The sequence below is a fragment of the Protomyctophum parallelum genome (genome assembly GCF_964188405.1).
Source record: "Protomyctophum parallelum genome assembly, chromosome: 21".
Taxonomy (NCBI): Eukaryota; Metazoa; Chordata; class Actinopteri; order Myctophiformes; family Myctophidae; genus Protomyctophum; species Protomyctophum parallelum.
Genome location: NC_139713.1, coordinates 28,337,146 through 28,357,101, shown reverse-complemented (window position 1 = coordinate 28,357,101; position 19,956 = coordinate 28,337,146). Strand labels below are relative to the sequence as shown.

General features: G+C 40.9%; 1 protein-coding gene across 1 annotated transcript; it reads right to left on the bottom strand.

Moving 5' to 3' along the window:
- Window positions 1-692: 692 nt before the first annotated feature.
- myo1hb (myosin IHb) lies at window positions 693-18,687 on the bottom strand (the record flags this gene model as incomplete). The annotated part of the gene is made up of 32 exons (XM_083793348.1): window positions 693-750; window positions 1,717-1,839; window positions 2,338-2,435; window positions 3,673-3,743; window positions 3,881-4,016; window positions 4,258-4,313; window positions 4,561-4,654; window positions 4,975-5,058; window positions 5,473-5,635; window positions 5,945-6,029; window positions 6,550-6,618; window positions 6,714-6,790; window positions 6,874-6,987; window positions 7,216-7,333; window positions 7,952-8,057; window positions 8,151-8,231; window positions 9,118-9,164; window positions 9,408-9,502; window positions 9,631-9,722; window positions 9,839-9,919; window positions 10,125-10,230; window positions 10,320-10,387; window positions 10,523-10,642; window positions 10,727-10,798; window positions 10,904-11,017; window positions 11,377-11,475; window positions 11,797-11,976; window positions 12,075-12,155; window positions 12,678-12,876; window positions 13,354-13,469; window positions 13,928-14,089; window positions 18,658-18,687. 32 exons carry the CDS (start codon window positions 18,685-18,687, stop codon window positions 693-695), a joined length of 3,195 nt encoding a protein of 1,064 aa, XP_083649474.1.
- Between the last annotated feature and the right edge of the window lie 1,269 nt (window positions 18,688-19,956).

Here is a 19,956-nt window from a genome sequence, read left to right as displayed (position 1 = left end):
CTTGGTAGGGGTGTATAGCGTGTCTGATCACCTTTTTCCTCCTGTTGTTTTGTTAGGCGTTAAGATAGGTTTACTTTCATTTGCATATTATATTACTGTTGATGGTTTGCGTTTAGTTTATGTAGTTAATTAGTTTATTATTTTGCTGTCAGCCCACCATGAAGTTATAAATGTATATATACAGTATGTTAAATATACCCTTATTAAGGATGTATACTTTAGTTGCTGGTGGTTTTGGGGAGCTTCGAAAAGTTCCCCTAAGATGGAACACAACTAGTGGAACAAGTGACAGTAACTCTGTCACTCTCGTAATCAAATGCTTCAGTTTACTACATAAATCTATATTATAAATGTTGGTGGACTACAGTGAATTCTAGATTGTGTTTCACTAGCTATTCGTAGTCCTTAGTCCTTACTTTGACCTTAGTTACCTGTAGGTAAACTAAACCCTGAGGCACTTGCTTGTTTGTTGCCATCCAAAGGTTAACTAGAAATGTGTGGTCAGCGATGCAAATCTCTGCCAGGAGGCATGCCCATTATCACTCTTCTGTCTGACACGTATCTCTCTCTCTGTCTCACAAATTGCCAATATAGTTGCAAAAAAGACGAGACCAAGTAAAAAGCTTTTAATAAGGAGGCTAATGCATTTAAAAGTTAAAATGCACATACGCACATCTAGCAGGAAAAGAGCTTTACAACACAAAGCCAACTATTAGGGGACTCACTATTAGGGCATCGGAACACTGAGGCCTGCCAGGCACAGTGTGGGACAGTGTCTCAATTTGTGGGATGCCTGAAAAGTCTTGGAAATGAGGGACTGTCCCACACAAAGGGGGACATCATTTTATCTTGTGTGTGAAGTTTGTTTTGGCCTGATGGTGGCAGTAGAAGCTAGGTCATATATTTTGATCACTCTTTTTGGATGTTGAGCTTTATGTTTTATGGCAAAATCCACCCATTTAATTACAACAACTTTACTTAAGTACATAATAAATAGTATTTTAGAGCTCAGATCAAATGTATTCATGACTTTCAGTGTATGCCACTAGAAGAAAAGAAATGCTTTTGTTTTACATTTATCTTATGCTTTATTGTCCTTTACTGTCAATAAGATTCATCATGTGAGGAATTATAAAAGTTATGACATATATGGCTTCACACATTCTAGTGTTTTTTTTTTTCTCCCTACTGCTAGTGTATACAGTATAAAACAGGATATCAGTTCCATCTAGTAAAAAAAAAGTCTAGTCTGTAACATTCATAAAAAAATGAGGCCATTGTATAATGTATTGTATCTGGTAGGTATGGTCACATGGTGGGATTCTGTAAGTGCCTACTTACTCAAATACGTCATCAATACTGCTGGACTCTGGCCAGGTTACACTATGCATGTTGTTGTCTCTTGTCTATAAATAAAATGTTGGCTGTGGTTATCGAACAAAATGCTCCATTATACAGTATAGCGTTGTCATGAGATGCCTTATATTTACAAAACATGAAACAGATATTACTGTGCTAGTAACATGAAGCTGGATTGTCCAGTAGCCTACACATGGCTGAATGTTTGCAATGGCTCGATAAGGAACACGAGCAACATCATCTCAGCATCAGTGTAGTCATCATCTTGACTTGGCTCTTGTAGATTCCTGAGAAGGCAAGGTGTACATTCTATAGTATATGAACATATATATTAATAACAATAAGAATGAGATTGACTTGGACTTGGACTTCATACTCACCACCATCAAATGGCCATTCTTTGCCCTGTAGACCATGCACTCCTGACCACTCACAAAGTCAACGAACCCCTCTCGACCAGGCTGAATATCAAACCGTACGCTGCAATAATGACAGTTTTACATAATATAACGTTTGTTTGTTGTTGTTGTTATTTTGAGTATGTACAGTACATAACACAACTGTGGTGGTTGGGGGTGGCCTATACTACCAACACAGTTAGACCTACTGTACCTAGGTCAGGTAGGACACCTACTGGTTGACTAGTGGTAGTGGCTGAAGCTCAAAGTTGCAATATCTACCCTGCTTATTGTGTCTTAGCTCAGTGATAGAAAATGTATCTTCTGTGCCTCCATTTTAGTGAAGTAAAAATAACACCTGTGTGAGGGACACTCTTATCATCATACGTCATCATATATATATATATTTACATCCTCACTTTTGTCTTCAAACAAACTGGCCATTCATTGTCAATGGCATTCAATGTTTGTGTTAGGACAATGTTTGTGTTTACACAAACCCTCAAAGCGGTTAGCGCCTAGCGCCCCTCAAAAACAACAACACAAGTTTTACAATCTAGGATTCAATGTTGTACAGTACCTGCCCTGGACCACTTTGATGCAGGTCTGATTGTTGGCTATGACAGTCAGCTTAGTCAAGGCCTCAAATAGGTAGTCACACTGCAGAACCAGATCCCCCTAAATAAATCAAAATGATCGTTCTTAGATTATTCAGATGTACTCAATGAGTTTGTTATGTCTCTGCCTGGAATGGAGTATATTTGTAAAATTATGTAAATGTAATATTTCACAATTGTTAATGCAATAGTTTTTATGGCATGGCTCTGAAAGAGGGTAGCTGTCCATAAGAGGAAAACAACAAAATGATAAAGCTCGCATGAAAACGAATTTCACTCACTTCACACCTGTAAACCTGTTATGTGACAAAGTTGAATCAGTCACGTAAAAATGTAATCACTTGGAGGACTGGCAGGCCACATCATCACACTCATGTCACTATGACTCAGCCATAACCAACCATATAAGGAATTCCCAATGCAGCTACACCCAAATATGGAGTGTGTACTCATGGGCATGGCATTCAGGTGCAAACCAATTCATTCAGCTCCCCTATCTGAGCCCCATTGACTTCCAATATAAATCAAAATTTGGATGATCTATATGACTTTGTTCTATTTATAGTGACTGATAAGAATAGACAACCGGGTATAGTCTGGTGACCACCGGAGAGATGGGTGACAGCTGGGATGCATGGGTTGGCGCCCCAGACTGTCTTCCGAGAGGAGGCAGGCCAACAGCCCTCGGTAAGGCCTTTAGGAGGGCCATTCAAGCCGCAAGCGGAACCTGCAGCACCACCGTTCCCCTGCTGGTGGAGCCTGCGGAACCACTGCGGCTCAAGAATCCGCCACTCCTGAATGAAGTGTCTGGTGCTGGGAGTCTGGTGCAACGCACAGGTCCTAGGCCTGGTGGGAGCAGGAGTGGACCTGGTGAGACGTAGGAGGGGCCCGGAGAGGAGTCATCCCACAGAGCCTAGTCCTTCCATGTGCCAGACCTCCCAGTCCCGGCAGAGTAGTACCGGAGAAACGGATTGTGTGGCCCTGGTCTTTCCCTAATGGGACTGATCGTGGGTAGCTAGAGGGATCGTAAGACGGGACTTGATCACTCCGGCTGGGTCACCTGAGTGAGGGGTATGATGTTGCGAGACCTTGATCTTGGGATACAATACATCACTGAGGATACATTCCAGGTGCATCCATGCAATGTTTTTTTCGTTATCTCCGGACACACAGACAGACAAAACCCTCTTCTAGACGGCTCACCTCTGAGGAGCTACATGTAAGAATTGCCCATTAAATCATCTGTGCCTGCCTACCATAGACACGGCCTATATATTGACTACTATTAACTACTGTACCTTTTGCTTGATGTCCTCACATGTGACATGGAGAATTATGAAGTTGTCACTGAGATTGCTCACTGACACACCTATGAAAACAGAAGATGATTGAGAACACGGCACACACATGCCCCCTAGATCTATGCCCCCTAGATCTATCTCCTAGGATTATTAATGGCTTTCCAATATCTCATCATCAGTGTTATAAGTGTATACATTGCTGTACTTTTCAGAGAGTTGTATTCAACTTGCTGCTTGATCTTGCCCTCTTCCACCAGGTAAGCTGCAGTCTGAGTGAAGATGAGCTGCCTAAGACGAGGCCTGAACCCATTCCGGTCGTACTTCACCACAGGGACACTGTACTGTGTGACAAACGCATACAATGGATACGGGTATTAGTACTCACTTTTTTATACTTCTGTCGTATGACAGTGTCACACGAAAGCTTCTCTACAAGCTCACAATGCATTGCATCGCAACATGTTTGATTGTACAGTGTTCTAATTGTGCTATTTCTGAAATCTTTAATACGTACTGTATGACATTAAGTTGGTTAAAGCTCAATATTATGCAGGCCCTGAGTAATCCACAAGATGAGTTTACCTTTATACGCTCATGGCGAATCATCTGAAGCACTTTGATGTTGATGTCCTCCTCGCCTATACGAAATGACAGGACAGAGTATATGACCATGAGACTGACATCAAAGAAGATTGGTATCAGCTTGGATATATATCTTTAAATTCAGCTTGCTTTTTGTTTCCATAACTAGCATTCAGTAATATTCTGTTTAATTATGTAAGGATAATTTAAAAAGTTCCCCCAAAAAGGGATGAAAGCTACTATTAGTGGAATAGAAAGTACATAATAAATATGAATGGAGAAAAAAAAGTACTACAATCTTACTTATCCTGGTGTCCACAAAAGGCCTGCACACACTGAATGGATAGTTTTCTTTCTTTCCCTTGAACATTGTGCTGGTCAGCAACTTCATCTGGATCTAGAACGTGGGAAACACCATGAAAACAGTTACGTCTTTAAAGCTTCATGTCAAACCCTGGTCCCCATTTCTTCTTCCACTCTGCAAGAAGGCATCCATGTAGGTGTCTTATCCAACACCAGGGTCTCTAGTAGGGAGTGGATGCTCTATTACAGTTGTTTCTCTAGTAGGGAGACCACCTCCAACCACTGCCGATGTTCTAGTTATTTTGTATTGACATACTGTCTCAACCTGTCTACCATACAGATTGGTTAACATTTTCTTGGTTCTGGATTGTAGCTTTAACAGCGTGAATGACTGAGGGGAAAAATGGACCATACCTGCGCTGTCCTTTGTGGAGTGATACCTCGAACGTACTTCTGTACCATGTAGCGAATGTACATCTTCTGTAAGAGCTCGGAGGCCTACAGAGACATTGTAGCTGGTTTAGATTGATCTGATGCACTAATACATAATATAATCAATTATATTGTGTATTAGTGTGTATGTGCATCAGATCAGATCAATGTATTCAACCCCAGTACTTGAGTCAAAGTATAGATACGACTGTTCAAAGATTACAACTACAGTGAAAGTTGCTCAGTTAAATTTGTACAAGTAGTACATATTTAGTATTCAAAAGTACAAATTACAAAGTACATTTTATATATATATATATCTATGTACTTTGTAAGTAAAAAAACAATAGGCATAGGCTATGTTCAAGTGCAGTGTTCAAGTAAATTTAACTTAACTGTAGTTATTGTCCACCACTGAATATAGCATTATAGCAGCATTTTACCTGTTAACAATGTACAGGTATCAAAAGTCACATTCACCTCCTTTATTATCGGAGGAGGAGTTAGCCAGTTGTTTCGTTCCAGGACTGTCATGGGCAGGTTTTCCTTGAGACGTGTCAGGTAGTTCTGCCTTACGTATGCAAGGTACTCGCTGTTGTCTGGGGAAACCTCATCATTTCTGGTCATGAAACCTTTGATGAACCTATGTGTGTTAACACAACATCGCGTTAGCAGAGATGTAACGTCTGTAAATCAAGTCACATTTCGTCGCTGTCAGGCAGAAACCTTGCATATCCAGAACCACAGGAAATGAAAAAAAGAAAATGCAATTTTCATTGGATCCAATGCATTGCTAGCTTGTAGAGCAGCTATTTGTTGCTACTTTTGCACAACACTGTCACACAATGAAGTATGACATAGGTTATTAATGTATGGGGGGGGGGGGACTTAAAAGATATTGAGATACAAGGTTTTCGCCTGATGGGAACGATTAAGGATTTGTATCACTTACTTCTTTATGACCTTGACAGCCCATTGCCTTTTTTCCCGCTCTTGCCTTGCCTTCAAACCTCTCCAGCAGTTCTCAATCTTTGTGGCTAATAAAATAATACAAGTTATTTAAAGGTAGGGCAAGTGATTTTCTTTGGTTAAATAAGTGTTAAAAAATATCTATATTGTGATAGTACTTATTGCTATTTGTAACTTATTGCTACAGTAACTAACAGGAGCTTCCATGTCTCCCCAGGATTTTCAGGTCGGGATACCAATTGTATCCATTCAGGATAGAGAACTAGAGAACTGATGGACAGTTGGACACAAATAATGAGCAGACAAAATTGGAACACTTAAAGAAAACAGCTGATAAAAAGCTACTTTCTCTTGATTGGTTGAACATTTGTCACCTACCTGAACATGTATATTCTGTTCAAAGAGCTAGAGAGACAGGGAGACCCCTGTTATTGAACAAAACAGCAATGATTACTATCAGAATATATAGTGATTTAACCTTTTTTAACAAAAAACTTTTTGTTTTAACAAAAACAAAATCACTTACCCTACCTTTAATTGTAACTTTGGGCGCCACATAAACATTTATCTCATCAAAGAATGTCTCACCAGCTTCTTTCTGTTTCTGGAACTCTCCATGCGCCCTGTAGCCTTTGTACTTGGCCTGGATCCGTGTTGCTATGAGATAGTAATGAGACATTCAATTATATAATGCAAATGATACATTTTTACTCACTGTATCCTATAACAAAACATTTAGAGCAATAAATCACCTAGCTCATGTTTGCAGATTTCAAATGCATCTTCTGTGGCAAACAGAGTTTTGGGATGGCGTATGAAAATCTTGGTCCTTTTAGGGGAACAAAAAATCATAGTTACTAATACTACAATATACCTTAATAATACAGGTCCCATCCTTTAAGTGCTCCTCACCTGCCCATCTTGTAGTCATTAGCCTCATAGCCTAGGTGTTTTATCAGACACAGCACCCCATCTGCTGGAGTTCCCTTCCAGTGAGGCCAGGTGTCTGGACAGAGAGGCTTATACCTGAGAGGACCCACAAATCAGAAACGGAACAACTGAAACAGCTAGAATATCTGACATCAACAACAATCTATGTGACAATGCCAAACATGCTTAAATAGTAAATACTAACTACTGTATGGCAAAATGCAATTTATTTTCTGCATGGAGTAAAGCAGTGCCCTTTCACTGACTTAAATAGATGAGAATGACAAGAGTAGACCTAGTGAGATAAGTGGTTTGCTTAGGCACCTTTGAAGGAAGAGCTCGTATCTGCGGCGGTAAGCAAAGCCGGCGCGCCTGACCCGCAGATGCTCCATTAGTCCCAGGTACTTCACTTGGTGTCTCACCAACACATCGTCAAACCGCCCTGCAATCAAGGACAGGTCAGAAGGCAACATGCACTAGGTTATAATATACACTGTAAACAATGCCCATGCTCCTGCCAACATCCCGAGTTCCCGACCGAACATGGCTAAAGTTGTCAGAATCTATATGTGAGGTATGATGAACTATGTGATTTGCCTACTTTTAGTTGAGATAGTGGCATACTGAAACAATTGTACATCGATGAAACAAATCTGTGATATGTTTTCACCAAAGGTTGCACAGTTTCATTCCAGTGCTCCACATCTACCTTTAGAGTCTAATACAACAGATTGTTTAGGAGTTAATATCAACATTATTCATGAGCCCTTTATTCATTTTGCTGTCTGTCAACCAACAACACACCGCCAATGACCAGATTTATTTCATCATTTCATGACTCAGTCACAACCTAAACTGTAGCTAAACTAGAAATGTTTTTTATACCTTATTGCTGTTGGCATGGGCAGGCTTGTGCAAACTGAATTTGAAAGACTTAATTGTTCATACTGTATGATTCTCGTTCATCTTCATCTATTTGTTGCTTTATATTATATGGGTACATCTCTAAAATAAATATTCAACCGATTATTTTTATTTTTATTTTTACACAATCACTTACCTGGCTGCTTGCCATCATTGGGTTTAATGCAACGGACGTACGAGGGCTCTTTAGACATGAGGATCTCAGTTAGACCAACCAGGCTACTCTTAAATTGAGTGACCACCTGAAAGGTTGTAGCAGAACACAATAAAAATGTGTAAGCACACAATGATGAGGCCATTACAGTATATCAGCATCATCTGAAGGTGTTACTTACTGTTTCAGGTCTTTTCTTGCTGTCTGGTTCAGTTATAGGAAAGCAGTGCTGGATAATAGCATTCTGGGACTGACGCATGACCTTAGGGGGATGAAACATATCTCATGTATTACACATAACAAACAAGTTTAACCTTTACCAATGCGGTTTAATAATTTAATTGTAACATAAAAGCATTCAGTTAAAGTATAGGACATATGGCAAACATAGAAAATTACTTGCTCGGGGTGGGATCTGTCAGTTCTCTGCTCTACATGTAAAGTGTCTTGAGACAACTTGTTGAATTGAATTGAAAAGTAGAAGAAAATAACCAATCTACATGGTCACAACATATGGTGTTGCAAAGCATTGTTAACTTGTAGATCAGCTATATTCACTATTTGACGAAATATGAAGTGCTATTTAAGACATGAAATCCCAGATATGAGTTAAAGAATCCCTTCAGCAGCCTGGTACAAATATATCATCCCTCAAAAGTCCTGTCAGTCTATTCCAAAGTAGCCTGGGCACCATTTCATTTCGGTATATGATCCGGGCTGGAGCCGGATGATATGCTACGTCATGTTGTAGGCAATGGTTTGCCTACAACAAACAGGAAGAACAGGCGGCGACAACTTCCTTTTCCCTCTCAATAAAAGCTCTCGCTTACGAGAGCTTTTATTGAGAGGGAAAAGGAAGTTGCCGCCGCCTGTTCGTCCTGTCTGGCGACTACAAAACAATACTACAACATGACGTAACCACATCATCCGGCCCCAGCCCGGATCATACAGACTTTTGAAACAGAGACCAGGCTTTCCTCCGAGGCGGTGGAAAGCCTGGTGATGCGAGGTTAATTCCAAAGCAATGCTTAACAATCAGCTCCTCTATAATTCACAGGTGTGCTTACCAATGAATAATACATACGTTTGGCAGGAAACGGATGTCAGTCTCCATTTCCAATTTTAGCTGTGGGTACGGGCACCCTTACCTCTTTAACATTCCTGTACAGGAGATCATTGTTCTTGTCCAAGAACCCTGAAAAATTGTTCATGAGCACAATTGAGGGGATGACCGACCGTGGCTTATTTACTATCATCCTGATTTAGGCGTGCGTGCGTGCGTGCGTGCGTGCGTGCATGCATGCGTGGAGCACACAGTATTTATTTTATCAAGATGTATTGCTTGAGAGCAGTTCTGATTGTACTCATAGTTCTCATAGTAGAAGAACAATGTAGAGAGTAATGAATTGTTGACATGCAGTTCCTCTGCATCGCTCACCAGTCACACAGTATGTAACTTCCCCAGCATAGTGCAAGAGGCGGAAGTCTTCTCGTTCTAATGTTTTCCTGGTTTTTGGATCTGCCAGTTTATGTCTGCAGGAAGTACACAAATGTGTAAAATGATTTTTGTTCTACTATGGTTCTGTAAGTTGATAGTGAGACAGAGACCATAGTTCAGAAAACTACATGCCATATGAATTAACATGAATGTCTGAACTTACGTGACAAAATGTGGATGACCATTCAGCTTTTCCTCCAGCTTTTCCAGGAAGGTTAGATCCGTGGCTCCACCTTGACGTAAACATTCTTCATCCTATTTAAGCATACAGAATGAGCTAATTGACAATGTATGTTTACATTTTGAATCTGCCTGGCCAACAATCAGTCAATCGATCAATCAATCAATCAATCAATCAATCGTGACTTTACCAATGTGGAAATGATGCCTCTGTGTTTCTCCTCCACCAGGTCACAGATTATCTTATTGTTGAAAAATGGCACAGGTTCCCACTGAAAATAACAGAGATCATGGGTTACATTGTGGGCCCTACTGTATGTCAACCAAGCCTGTTTTGAATTATTACACAGTAATTATATGTTTACATTTTTTACTTTTACTTGGATGTAGTTTACGTAATCTCCCATAACTACCACGTCTGTCTGGTAATTGCCCAAATTGGTAATTGCTATGTGAGTGAGTTATTGGAGCATTTACTTCAATCCCCTCCAGCTCATACTCCTCCTGTTCTGACTTTAGGGTCAGCTGGATGAAGAGTTGCTGGAGCTTCTCGTTGCAGTAGTTGATGCAAAACTGCTCAAACCTGAAACAAACAAAAGCCAGTGTCATTGTCAAGCTATTCGTTTCATATATTCACTCGACAGGAGCCAGCCCTGTTAAGCACATCCTCACCTGTTCACATTAAACACCTCAAATCCATAGATGTCCAGCAGACCAATCACTGTCTTCCTGGAGGAATCCTATACATAAATCATAGCAAGGACACTTCCATCAGTACCAGGTTTTGACAGTACTGGCAGTACACCTGTATACCTGAGGATAGAACATAGAGTAAATTGCTTTCGTCTGGGCACTGTGATATAGCCGATACTCACCTTGTTGGCTAATGATTCATTAATTCTGTTGACCAGCCAATTGAAAGTCCGATCATAGATGGCTTTGGCTAGGGCGTCCCTGGCATATACTGCGTGGTCCACTGTGAAGGGACTGAACATCTAAACAGTAGAACAAAGCAATCAAGTTACATTTGTGGTCACTCTAAAGTAGGCCAACATAAAGAATACTGGTAGTTTTCTTACCTCCTCTGCTTTGGCTTCAATCTTTCTGTGGGTTAAGCTCTTTTGTAGCACCCGAGTAGGAATTCCCAGCAACTTCACAGTGGAAAAAAACAAGCAAACACATGACACCAAATACCTAGTAGCGCTCTTTCTGAAAGAGCAGGGTTAAATTATTTACACTGTACTGGGGTCTCTCACCTTTGACACCCAGTGCAAGTCTGGATTGCTGTTGAGAGTGGCGTATCCTCGGATATCTTTGTCAAACGTAATATTTCCGAGGTGGAGCACACTTCCAATAATTCCAAACAGTTGCTGCATTGTACCCAGGAATAAACACATTGTAAATGACCAGAAAGATTGAACTTATAGTTCTGTAACAAGTAAACAGGACCCTCTCCCACAATGCTTAATGGTAAGAGCATCCCCTTGAAGTAGCATGATCCATAAAATCAAATGATCCTACTGATAGAGAATTTGAAGGACTGGGCTATTGAGAATTGTTTACCAGTGACTTGCACCTCTGTATACATTTAAAGGACCACAGTGGTCATAAGCTGAAAATCAATCATTTTTGTCAACAGATACAGCCGAGGTATAAATCATTGCTTAGAATCATTATCCCTATTTTTCTAAACAATGACCTAGTCTATTGCAGAATTATGGAACCTCACCTCCATGTCATTCTCACTGAACTCTATGACAGAGAGGGCATTCTTCACTGTCTTCCAATCACTCTTATCGTTGATGGAGCTCACTTTGGCACAATCCCCCTTCTTGAGACACAGATAATGACAATTAAAAATAAATCTAACCACATTTCCTGGGTCCAAATTGAAGCACATGGGCTCTGGCTTTAGTCACATGGGATATGATTTTAGTTAGTCCAAAGGGGGAGAAGTATTTTCTGGTCCCTGCTTTGGTAGGGAACATTACTTTTACTGCTTCACTGAGCAGATGGCTGCTCAGATGGCTCAAGCCAAGGACAGAACCAGTGACCTTCTGATTCCCAGAAGGCACCTCTCTACCCACTGAGCTACAGTACAGCTACCCAAAGTGATAATCACTGGGAAAATAAGGTGTTGTCCTCTGACCTGTACCAGGTAATTGTAGTGCTGGCAGTTCCTTTCCAGGCCAAGCCAACGCAGCAGTTCTTCATCTCCTCCTTCCACTAGCTGGTAAAAGATATGGAAGTTCCGCTCTCCATGGTTTTGATGTACCACACGGGACTTCTCCAGCAGGTAACTGAGGATGTGGCCTCCAACAGCTCCCCCCTGTGGGGGAATGATGCTCTATTCATTTGTGATCCCAACAGCCATTAAAAGACATCATGTCGATTGTTGAAATTGTACAGGTAGTCATTTAATTGAACCTGGTGGTCAAACTGGATGTCCATGTACTTCCCAAAGCGACTTGAGTTGTCATTCTTCAGGGTTTTGGCATTTCCAAAAGCCTGGCAGGGGAAAAGGAGTGTTAACCAGTACCACTTAAGCTTTACACAAGCTGTGAGCTTGTAGATTGACATTTGAAACGTTAAATAAACATTTTTTGTATTATTATTTTCACCGCTGTAGCTCGGGACTCGGGACTAACATTGCCATCCACATAGAATAGTATGTGCTGGAAAGTTTAACCTATTGCATTTCCCAATGTATCAAATTGTACTGTAGGTGGTCCAAACTTCATTCAGATGTCTTCAGCAAAAACATGGTGGTCAAAATACTGTAAGTTCGGCTGGGATTTTCTTTTTGACAGCCTGGGCGAATTTTAACAGCAGTGCATTCCCAATCTGCTGCTCAGTGTGCTCACCATGTCCCAGAGCTACAGCGAATTGGGAGGTCACAGATGGGGCTAGCCCAAAATATACAAATTACACCGGAAACAAGGGCTTAAGATTTTAATTACTTGGACCTCATCGTATTAATGAAGCTGATGCCACTGGTACTCAAGATCCAGTCAAATGAATGAAACCAACCTCAAGAACTGGGTTAGAAAGAACCAGTCGATCTCTGACATTGTTCAGGAGACTTGTGCTGGGGCAGCTGACAGCATAGAATTGCAGGATTTTCTTGGAGGCCTCCGTCTTGCCAGCTCCACTCTCCCCTGAGATCAGGATGAAGTGGTTGTTGACCTCACTCAGCATGGTGCGAAACACGTTGTCTGCCAGGGCATAACTGAAGGACAGCGACTCATTACTGCCAGCTACTTTTTTTTTGCTTTAAGGCTTTTTATGAGGCTGTTTGTGGGTAGTTTTCATCCTATGACAACAGTGTAAAAATGTCCAAGACTCAAAAGTTAATGAATTAATTTGCTTTTCTTCAGTCTCACATGGAGGTTTATAATTTGTATTTCATATTTACATTTAAGTAATCCTCTGGAAGTTGGCCAGGTCTACAGTAACTCTTGTTTTTACAGTAAATCAAAATAACAGTATAAGATCTCTGAGCTTCTTAAGGCAATCAGTCATTTTTTCATGACGAATAGCAGGCATTGTCCAGTTATGCACAAGTTAGAAGTCAGTATATTTTTAGTTTCTCAGTGCAGTTTCCATATTTTTTATCATATTTTTATGTTTTCTCTCTTTTCTAGTTTTCTGTTACCTTTTAATAAGGGGTTTTACAACCTGTAAAGTGTAAAAAAGTGCATCTTACATGTGAGGTGGAAGCTCAAAAAAGTTTACACCCATGTATGTATCCATATTTGTCTTGTTGTAGATGTCTAGTTCTTTGTAGGGATTGACTGATACAAGAAGAGTTCCAATGTAGGTCTATAGAAAAAAAGAAAGAAAATGGGAAATTGTCTATTATACAGCAACAATTCATTTTTATTCTGTTGTCTTTTGAGATATCTTTGTCTTTGAGTTGACAATGCCTTCCAATCAGGAGAAAGAAACCATTTATCCGATGCAATTGTAAAGTGTGTTCCAGACTATTTCCAATGTTGTCTGCAAATTCTATAGGCCTACCCTAAAACAAATATTTTAGACACTTTCAACCTGGTATCCCTTTACCGGGCATGTCATTTTAAACCAAAATAAATAGGCCTATATACATTTAAATATTTTATTTTATTTTCATTTGTTTTATACATTTATATGCGGTGTGAGCTTGTAGATTGGCTATTTTAACTATATGAGATGTGACTAGAGATTTTAAATTGCCCATTGGTGTGCCCCAAGCATAGACTGTAAAAAGGCCCCAAGCCACTGCTGCAGGATAGACTTACGTAGATGAGATTCTCGTGGAAGCGCTTCCTCAGGTTGTCGAGGAAGGCACTCTCACTCGTGTAGTTATCCAGCAGAACGAAGTCCTGGAGCCCCACGCGGTCCCGGGCTGTCAGAGAACCCTCCATGTTCCGCAGGATCTGGTTACAGCGATCCTCTAGGCTCTGTGCCCAACCAGGAACCACAAGTCAGTGATGATGACACAGTATCGCAACACAGTGAATAGCCTAGGTGTTTTAACAATTTAATTTGACATGGTCTCTCAATCGCAGAATGTGCTGTATGTATCCTTCTCAGAGGAAGTATTCTTCTCTATTTTAACTTTACAATGCCTATCCCTACATTTCTATTGGCCAACACAAGGACTAAATGACCTGCCCTGTCCCTCTGTCCTGTTTTCTTACTCTATCTCTCTCTTCTGGCTCTACACACACGCACACACACACACACACACACAGTCACACACACACCCGCACACAGGCCACACACGTGCGCGCACACGGGCCACACGCACACACACGCGCACACACACACACACACACACACACACACACACACACACACACACACACACACACACACACACACACACACACACACACACACACACACACACACACAGGATTGGCCATTCATTCCCCAGAAGACAACTCATTTCCTCTGCACTTGTCCCCATATCTGTGTGACTTCATTCACTTCCAGTCAGTGTCCTTGGCCACATCCTCTAAGCCCATGACAATTTTAACTTCTATCATCATTCATCATCTAATCAGGAGAAGGCCAGTCCCGCAACACCACAGATACACAACTCAAGTAAAGAATACAGGCTTCCAAACAAGCTGTATACATTTAAACATTTTATTCAAATCAATTATGTGTTGTATACTATGAGTAGAGTAACTAGAGTTATGTATAAACTAGTCCATACTCCATACCTGTTCAGGTATACCCAATCTATACCTCTCTTTTCCCCCTATCTCTCTCTCTCTCTCTCTCTCTCTCTCTCTCTCTCTCTCTCTCTCTCTCTCTCTCTCTCTCTCTCCCCCCCCCCCTTCTCTCTCTCCCCCCTATCTCTTAGCTCCACTCTCTCGCCCTTCTGTCTCTCTCCACCCCTCTATCTGCCATAACAGGTGTTCCAAAGGGGACACCCGTTATGCGATGCTCAGCCAATCGCAGTGCAGAATGACACACCTTTTAGTCAATCACAGTGCGCATTATCTGTGGACCCATTCCGTCCACACATTTTTGTCCTCAAAATGATTAGTTACAACTAGTCCATACCCGTTCGGGGATATGACATATCAAAGTATGTGCAGACTTTCTCCCTACCTTAATCTCTCCCCCACTCTCTCTCTGTGTTATGGGCTAAGTTCCTGCGACATACTAGTGTCATGTCATGGGGTGTACTTGTACATCAAGCTGCCTCACGCTACAGACACAGGAGATAGGCTCCATACCTCATGGCTCGGCAAGGCTTACATATACTATTGTATGAAAATGCATTCACAATACAGCAGTATATTCACATCACAATACATCTTTATGCACTTTAATTAAATAGTTTAGCTCATCACTGTCAAATCGCGGAATTATATACTCTACCAACTTTTCGGGTCGAGGCACATACAAATACTTGAAATACATTATACATAAGCCCTTAATACCATCGCTTTTACAGAACAACATAAATGATACACAACCAACAGACAACTACACTGAAACAGACAACTAATTTAACATTTGGCCCAGACCGGCCCACCACAACCTGATTCCACCGACCCAGTAGGGCCCACTACGGGTCAGCCTACCGGACATATGTCTGGTACGTTAAGTGGCCAGTCCTGGCCTGGTAGGCCTATAGGCCTAGTCCCTTTTCCACAGGGGTTGAACCTAATATTGAAGCAGTTCAGAGTTTGTTTCCACTGTAAATTGGTTCAGAACCCTAAAAGTTGGTTTGGAACTGCATGGAACCAAAAAATGGCTGCCTAGTCTAGAACGGAACCAGTTCTAGAACCAAGGTTATTTTCGTGGCGTGTCTCGGTTTCCTTTCTAAACATTTGGGTCTTTATCAGAGAAAGGAAAGTATAGTATGGCAGGAAACATTGATATATTACAGCCACCATTTCCTCCAATAGGAAACCATTAATAATGTTTTATTTTTAAGTGTGCAACAGAGGAAGCAAATGCAGGTGTGTATGGAAAGCTGGACATGTTAGAGGTATCACCTGTCTGATGTAATGTTTCTGTCATTTTTTTGTATTCACCTTTTTGTTAAACACAAAACATACTGCAGAGCAAGTGGGGACACTTTCTATAAGAAGGAAACTGAGATATTTTTAACCCAAAACACAGGAAAGCTCTATCATTTCCAGATACAGGGTGGAAGATAGGCCAAGGGCACAAAATACAAGCTAATTCATCACATTTATTGTTGCCCTCTTGCATGCCCTCGTACCATTTACCAAAGACAGAGGAAAGAGGCCGTCTTGACACATACTGTAGCCTACATATTATGAGAGAGACAGAGAGAGAAACAGAGAACTGCAAGAGTCGACACAAAGGTATCATTAGAATAGACATGCAGTCAAAAGACATTGAACAGTGAATATACAATTTTGGCTCCCTGCAGGACTGTTGAGGAAACCAAATACCAACGTATTCACATCATCAAAACCAGGGTGCAAGAAAACAATTTCCTCAAAGAGGGAAATATACAGAAAACTCCACAGTGCACAGCCGTTATACTATTATCAGAACATCACAGAAAAGGCTTTAAAGGCATAGTCATTTCTATCTGTTCAAAACGTAGAAATTATCTTTTTGATTATTGATTGTAGATTTTCATTCATATGGGGACCTAATGATTTTAGCTTGGTTGCCCAAACGGCAATTTTGGGCAACTCTTGTAATTTGCATAATCAAAGATGGCCATGCACTGACACCTCAAAGCTGTTACTTTTGACCCGCTTGTAATAGAATGGTGTCATTGGTGTGTAATATCTCTTTTTAGGGGTTGTGTGTAGAATCAATACTCATGTACTAAAGGTTAGATCAAGGTTAAATTGTTATATTTTCAACTGCAGGTCAATCGATACACGAAAGAAGAAGCATGGCCTGCAATTGAAAAGGGTTAAAAGATTTGCCATGGCGTTCATCAGAGGCCATCTTGGAGTATGCAAATTACCCAAACGGCAACTTTTGGCAACTAAGCCAAAATTGTTCTAGGACACCTGATGAATACAATCAATAATAATAAAAAACGTAATAGGAACTATTTAAGTTTAAAATCTTCAAATGATAGTCCTGATAGTCCAGCAGATGATGTTTTTTTGTGTGTGATACAGTTAGCCTTTTAAGTAACAAATGCTGGTGCCCAAAAGATAATTTAAGAGCAAGGTGTCAGCATTAATAGTAATTAATATATTCTGAGACTCCCTTACATACTTCTCTCAATATAATATACATTATTATATGGATTCAATTTCTCTATGGGCTGAAGATTCCATCAACATTTCCGGAAACAAAAACAATCACTCTGGTCCTGGCAGCTTGGCACAGCACAGAGCATGTTACAGAGATTTAACACTCTTTCAAAGGGACTCGTTTCTACACACCGCAGCACCTAACACAATAAGCAGATTGAGAAGCTAGCTGGTCAAAGCATGCAGCAAGGGATGATCTCAACCTTGTAGAAATTGGCTATTTTGATCCAAGTATAAATCACGCTGTAGAGAAGAGGCATGACATACTGTAGACAGGTGACAACAACCCATAGAAGGAACTGTCCTTTAGTTTAAGGCACTTTTATTTTAGTACATAATTTGGCATGGTAGATTTAGAGATTTATTGTAAAGTTACTTTCCCGACTGTGTTGACTCAGAGAGACTGAGACTGCTCAGAGAGACTGAGACGAGTTGGAATCGTGCTTGCTTCCTTGATGTAAATATCGACAGAAGAGAGTTAGAGAGGGAGAAATAATGTCTCTATTGGAAAAATGGAAAAATGAGCAACTGAAAGCCTATCTGGCCTGGAGACCATCACCCGAGAGGACACTCCATTGTCCATGACTCTCCACTATTGCATAGGATCCTGTTACTTGGCCACAAAGTGGCAGTTAGATTCCTGAAAGAGATAGCACTCTTCGTGGGTCATTGACTGACAGCATACATCACCCAGGGCAACACACATTTAGGGGGTTCCAGGCGTCTAGAGAAACCCGAGGATCGGAAGCGGCAGGATTTTATATGCATGACTTCAAGTTCAACTTCATCTTTAATTGTCACATCAAAACTTTACAATTGTTAAAAAGTGGGTGAAATTCTTTGTCATACAAGCAGTTTTCAAGTAATGAGAAAAGAATAGAGAAGGGGTTAGAGAAGGAAAACAAAGAATAAAGAAACAGAAACAAATCGTGTAGGTGAGACATCATTTAGCACTAGCAGATATCAGACATGTCAGTGTTAACATTGCGAGTGCCAGTGCCCGACATGTGTAGCCTTGGTGTAATTAAGTTTAGCACCGTTTAAGAATAGCTCAAATAATAATAGTTGGCTGTGAAATACAATATTTCTGTACAGTGCATCATACAGTAGGACCTATAACTTGTTGCTTTTTTGCTAGGCAGATAAACCAAACAAGGACAAAACAGCAATCTAATCAAAAAACTACTAACTAAAAAACTAAATTACAACTAAATTACAACGAACAACACATACACACTCCATGTCATTACCTCTGACACTTCCAAAGTATTGTGAGTCATGGTCGAGTCAAGTCTTGTAAAACTGATAAATCCAACCTATTTCCAGTTAATGTCCTCCAGTAGCCAATACAAAAAGACACAGCCGCAGGTGGCTAATTTAGGAGCCAAGCAGGTGTCCCATTCTAGAGCCTCTTCAGCTTAGACCCTCAGGCTCAGACTATCATCACTCAAATGTTCTGTCCTCGTATCTCGTCACCGCTTGGTTCACATGCTCTCTTAGAACAGGCCCAGTTCTGAGGCACCGAACGCGGGTCTTGAAGAAGACAAGGGTACCACTGACACTTCCTGCTGGACCGGTGTCCATGCATTGTGTGTGATGATGAACCACACCAGTAATGAGCTATCTGGCCCTAAGCACGAAGGAGGTTAATCATTCATGAAGACCAGGTAGCAAGGCCTCCTCCAGTGCTTCACTGGGGTGTCCACCTGTGTGTGTGTGTGTGTGTGTGTGTGTGTGTGTGTGTGTGTGTGTGTGTGTGTGTGTGTGTGTGTGTGTGTGTGTGTGTGTGTGTGTGTGTGTGTGTGTGTGTGTGTGTGTGTGTGTGTGTGTGTACACGCGCGCATGTGCGTTCCACATGTGCTGTGCACTTGCATGTCTGCAACGCAAAGTACAGAGCGGTAATTGTTAAGTGTGTGTGTTGCTGTGTCAGTGTGAGCATGTGTGTGTGTGTGTGTGTGTGTGTGTGTGTGTGTGTGTGTGTGTGTGTGTGTGTGTGTGTGTGTGTGCAGGTATGTAATACAAGGATGTTGTAACTCTATCCACCCCCAGACCCCTCCTCATCCTCTTCCTCCCCACAAAATTACAGCACAGGTGTTCAGTTACTGATCTTTGATTAGACTGATGCATTTCTACCTAATTACCAACCGTTCTTTAGAACCGGCTAAATCAAGCTATTTGCTATTTTTAAATATATAATCCTCATGCATTATATCTGTGTACATGTTGTTTCATGAAGATCACTCTAGTCTTGAAGATCACTCTAGTCTTAATGCGTAAATAATTGATATAAAATTATTATAAAAACAAATATACATTCTAACAATTTCAACATTTCAACATAATTGCCATAATATCATTTTAGCAAATGTAGGCATTTGGCCAGAATGGAGTCACAATAAAGCTCACAGTAAAATCCTCAGTGTTCATATCACTCCAAGAGTGTACAAATGGTACCAAATGGATCCATTTGCTACCATTTGCACAGGTAGGCTTGTGGCTTGTGGCTTGTGGTAACAGTAACATTGCCCTCTCATTAACACTGTGCATCC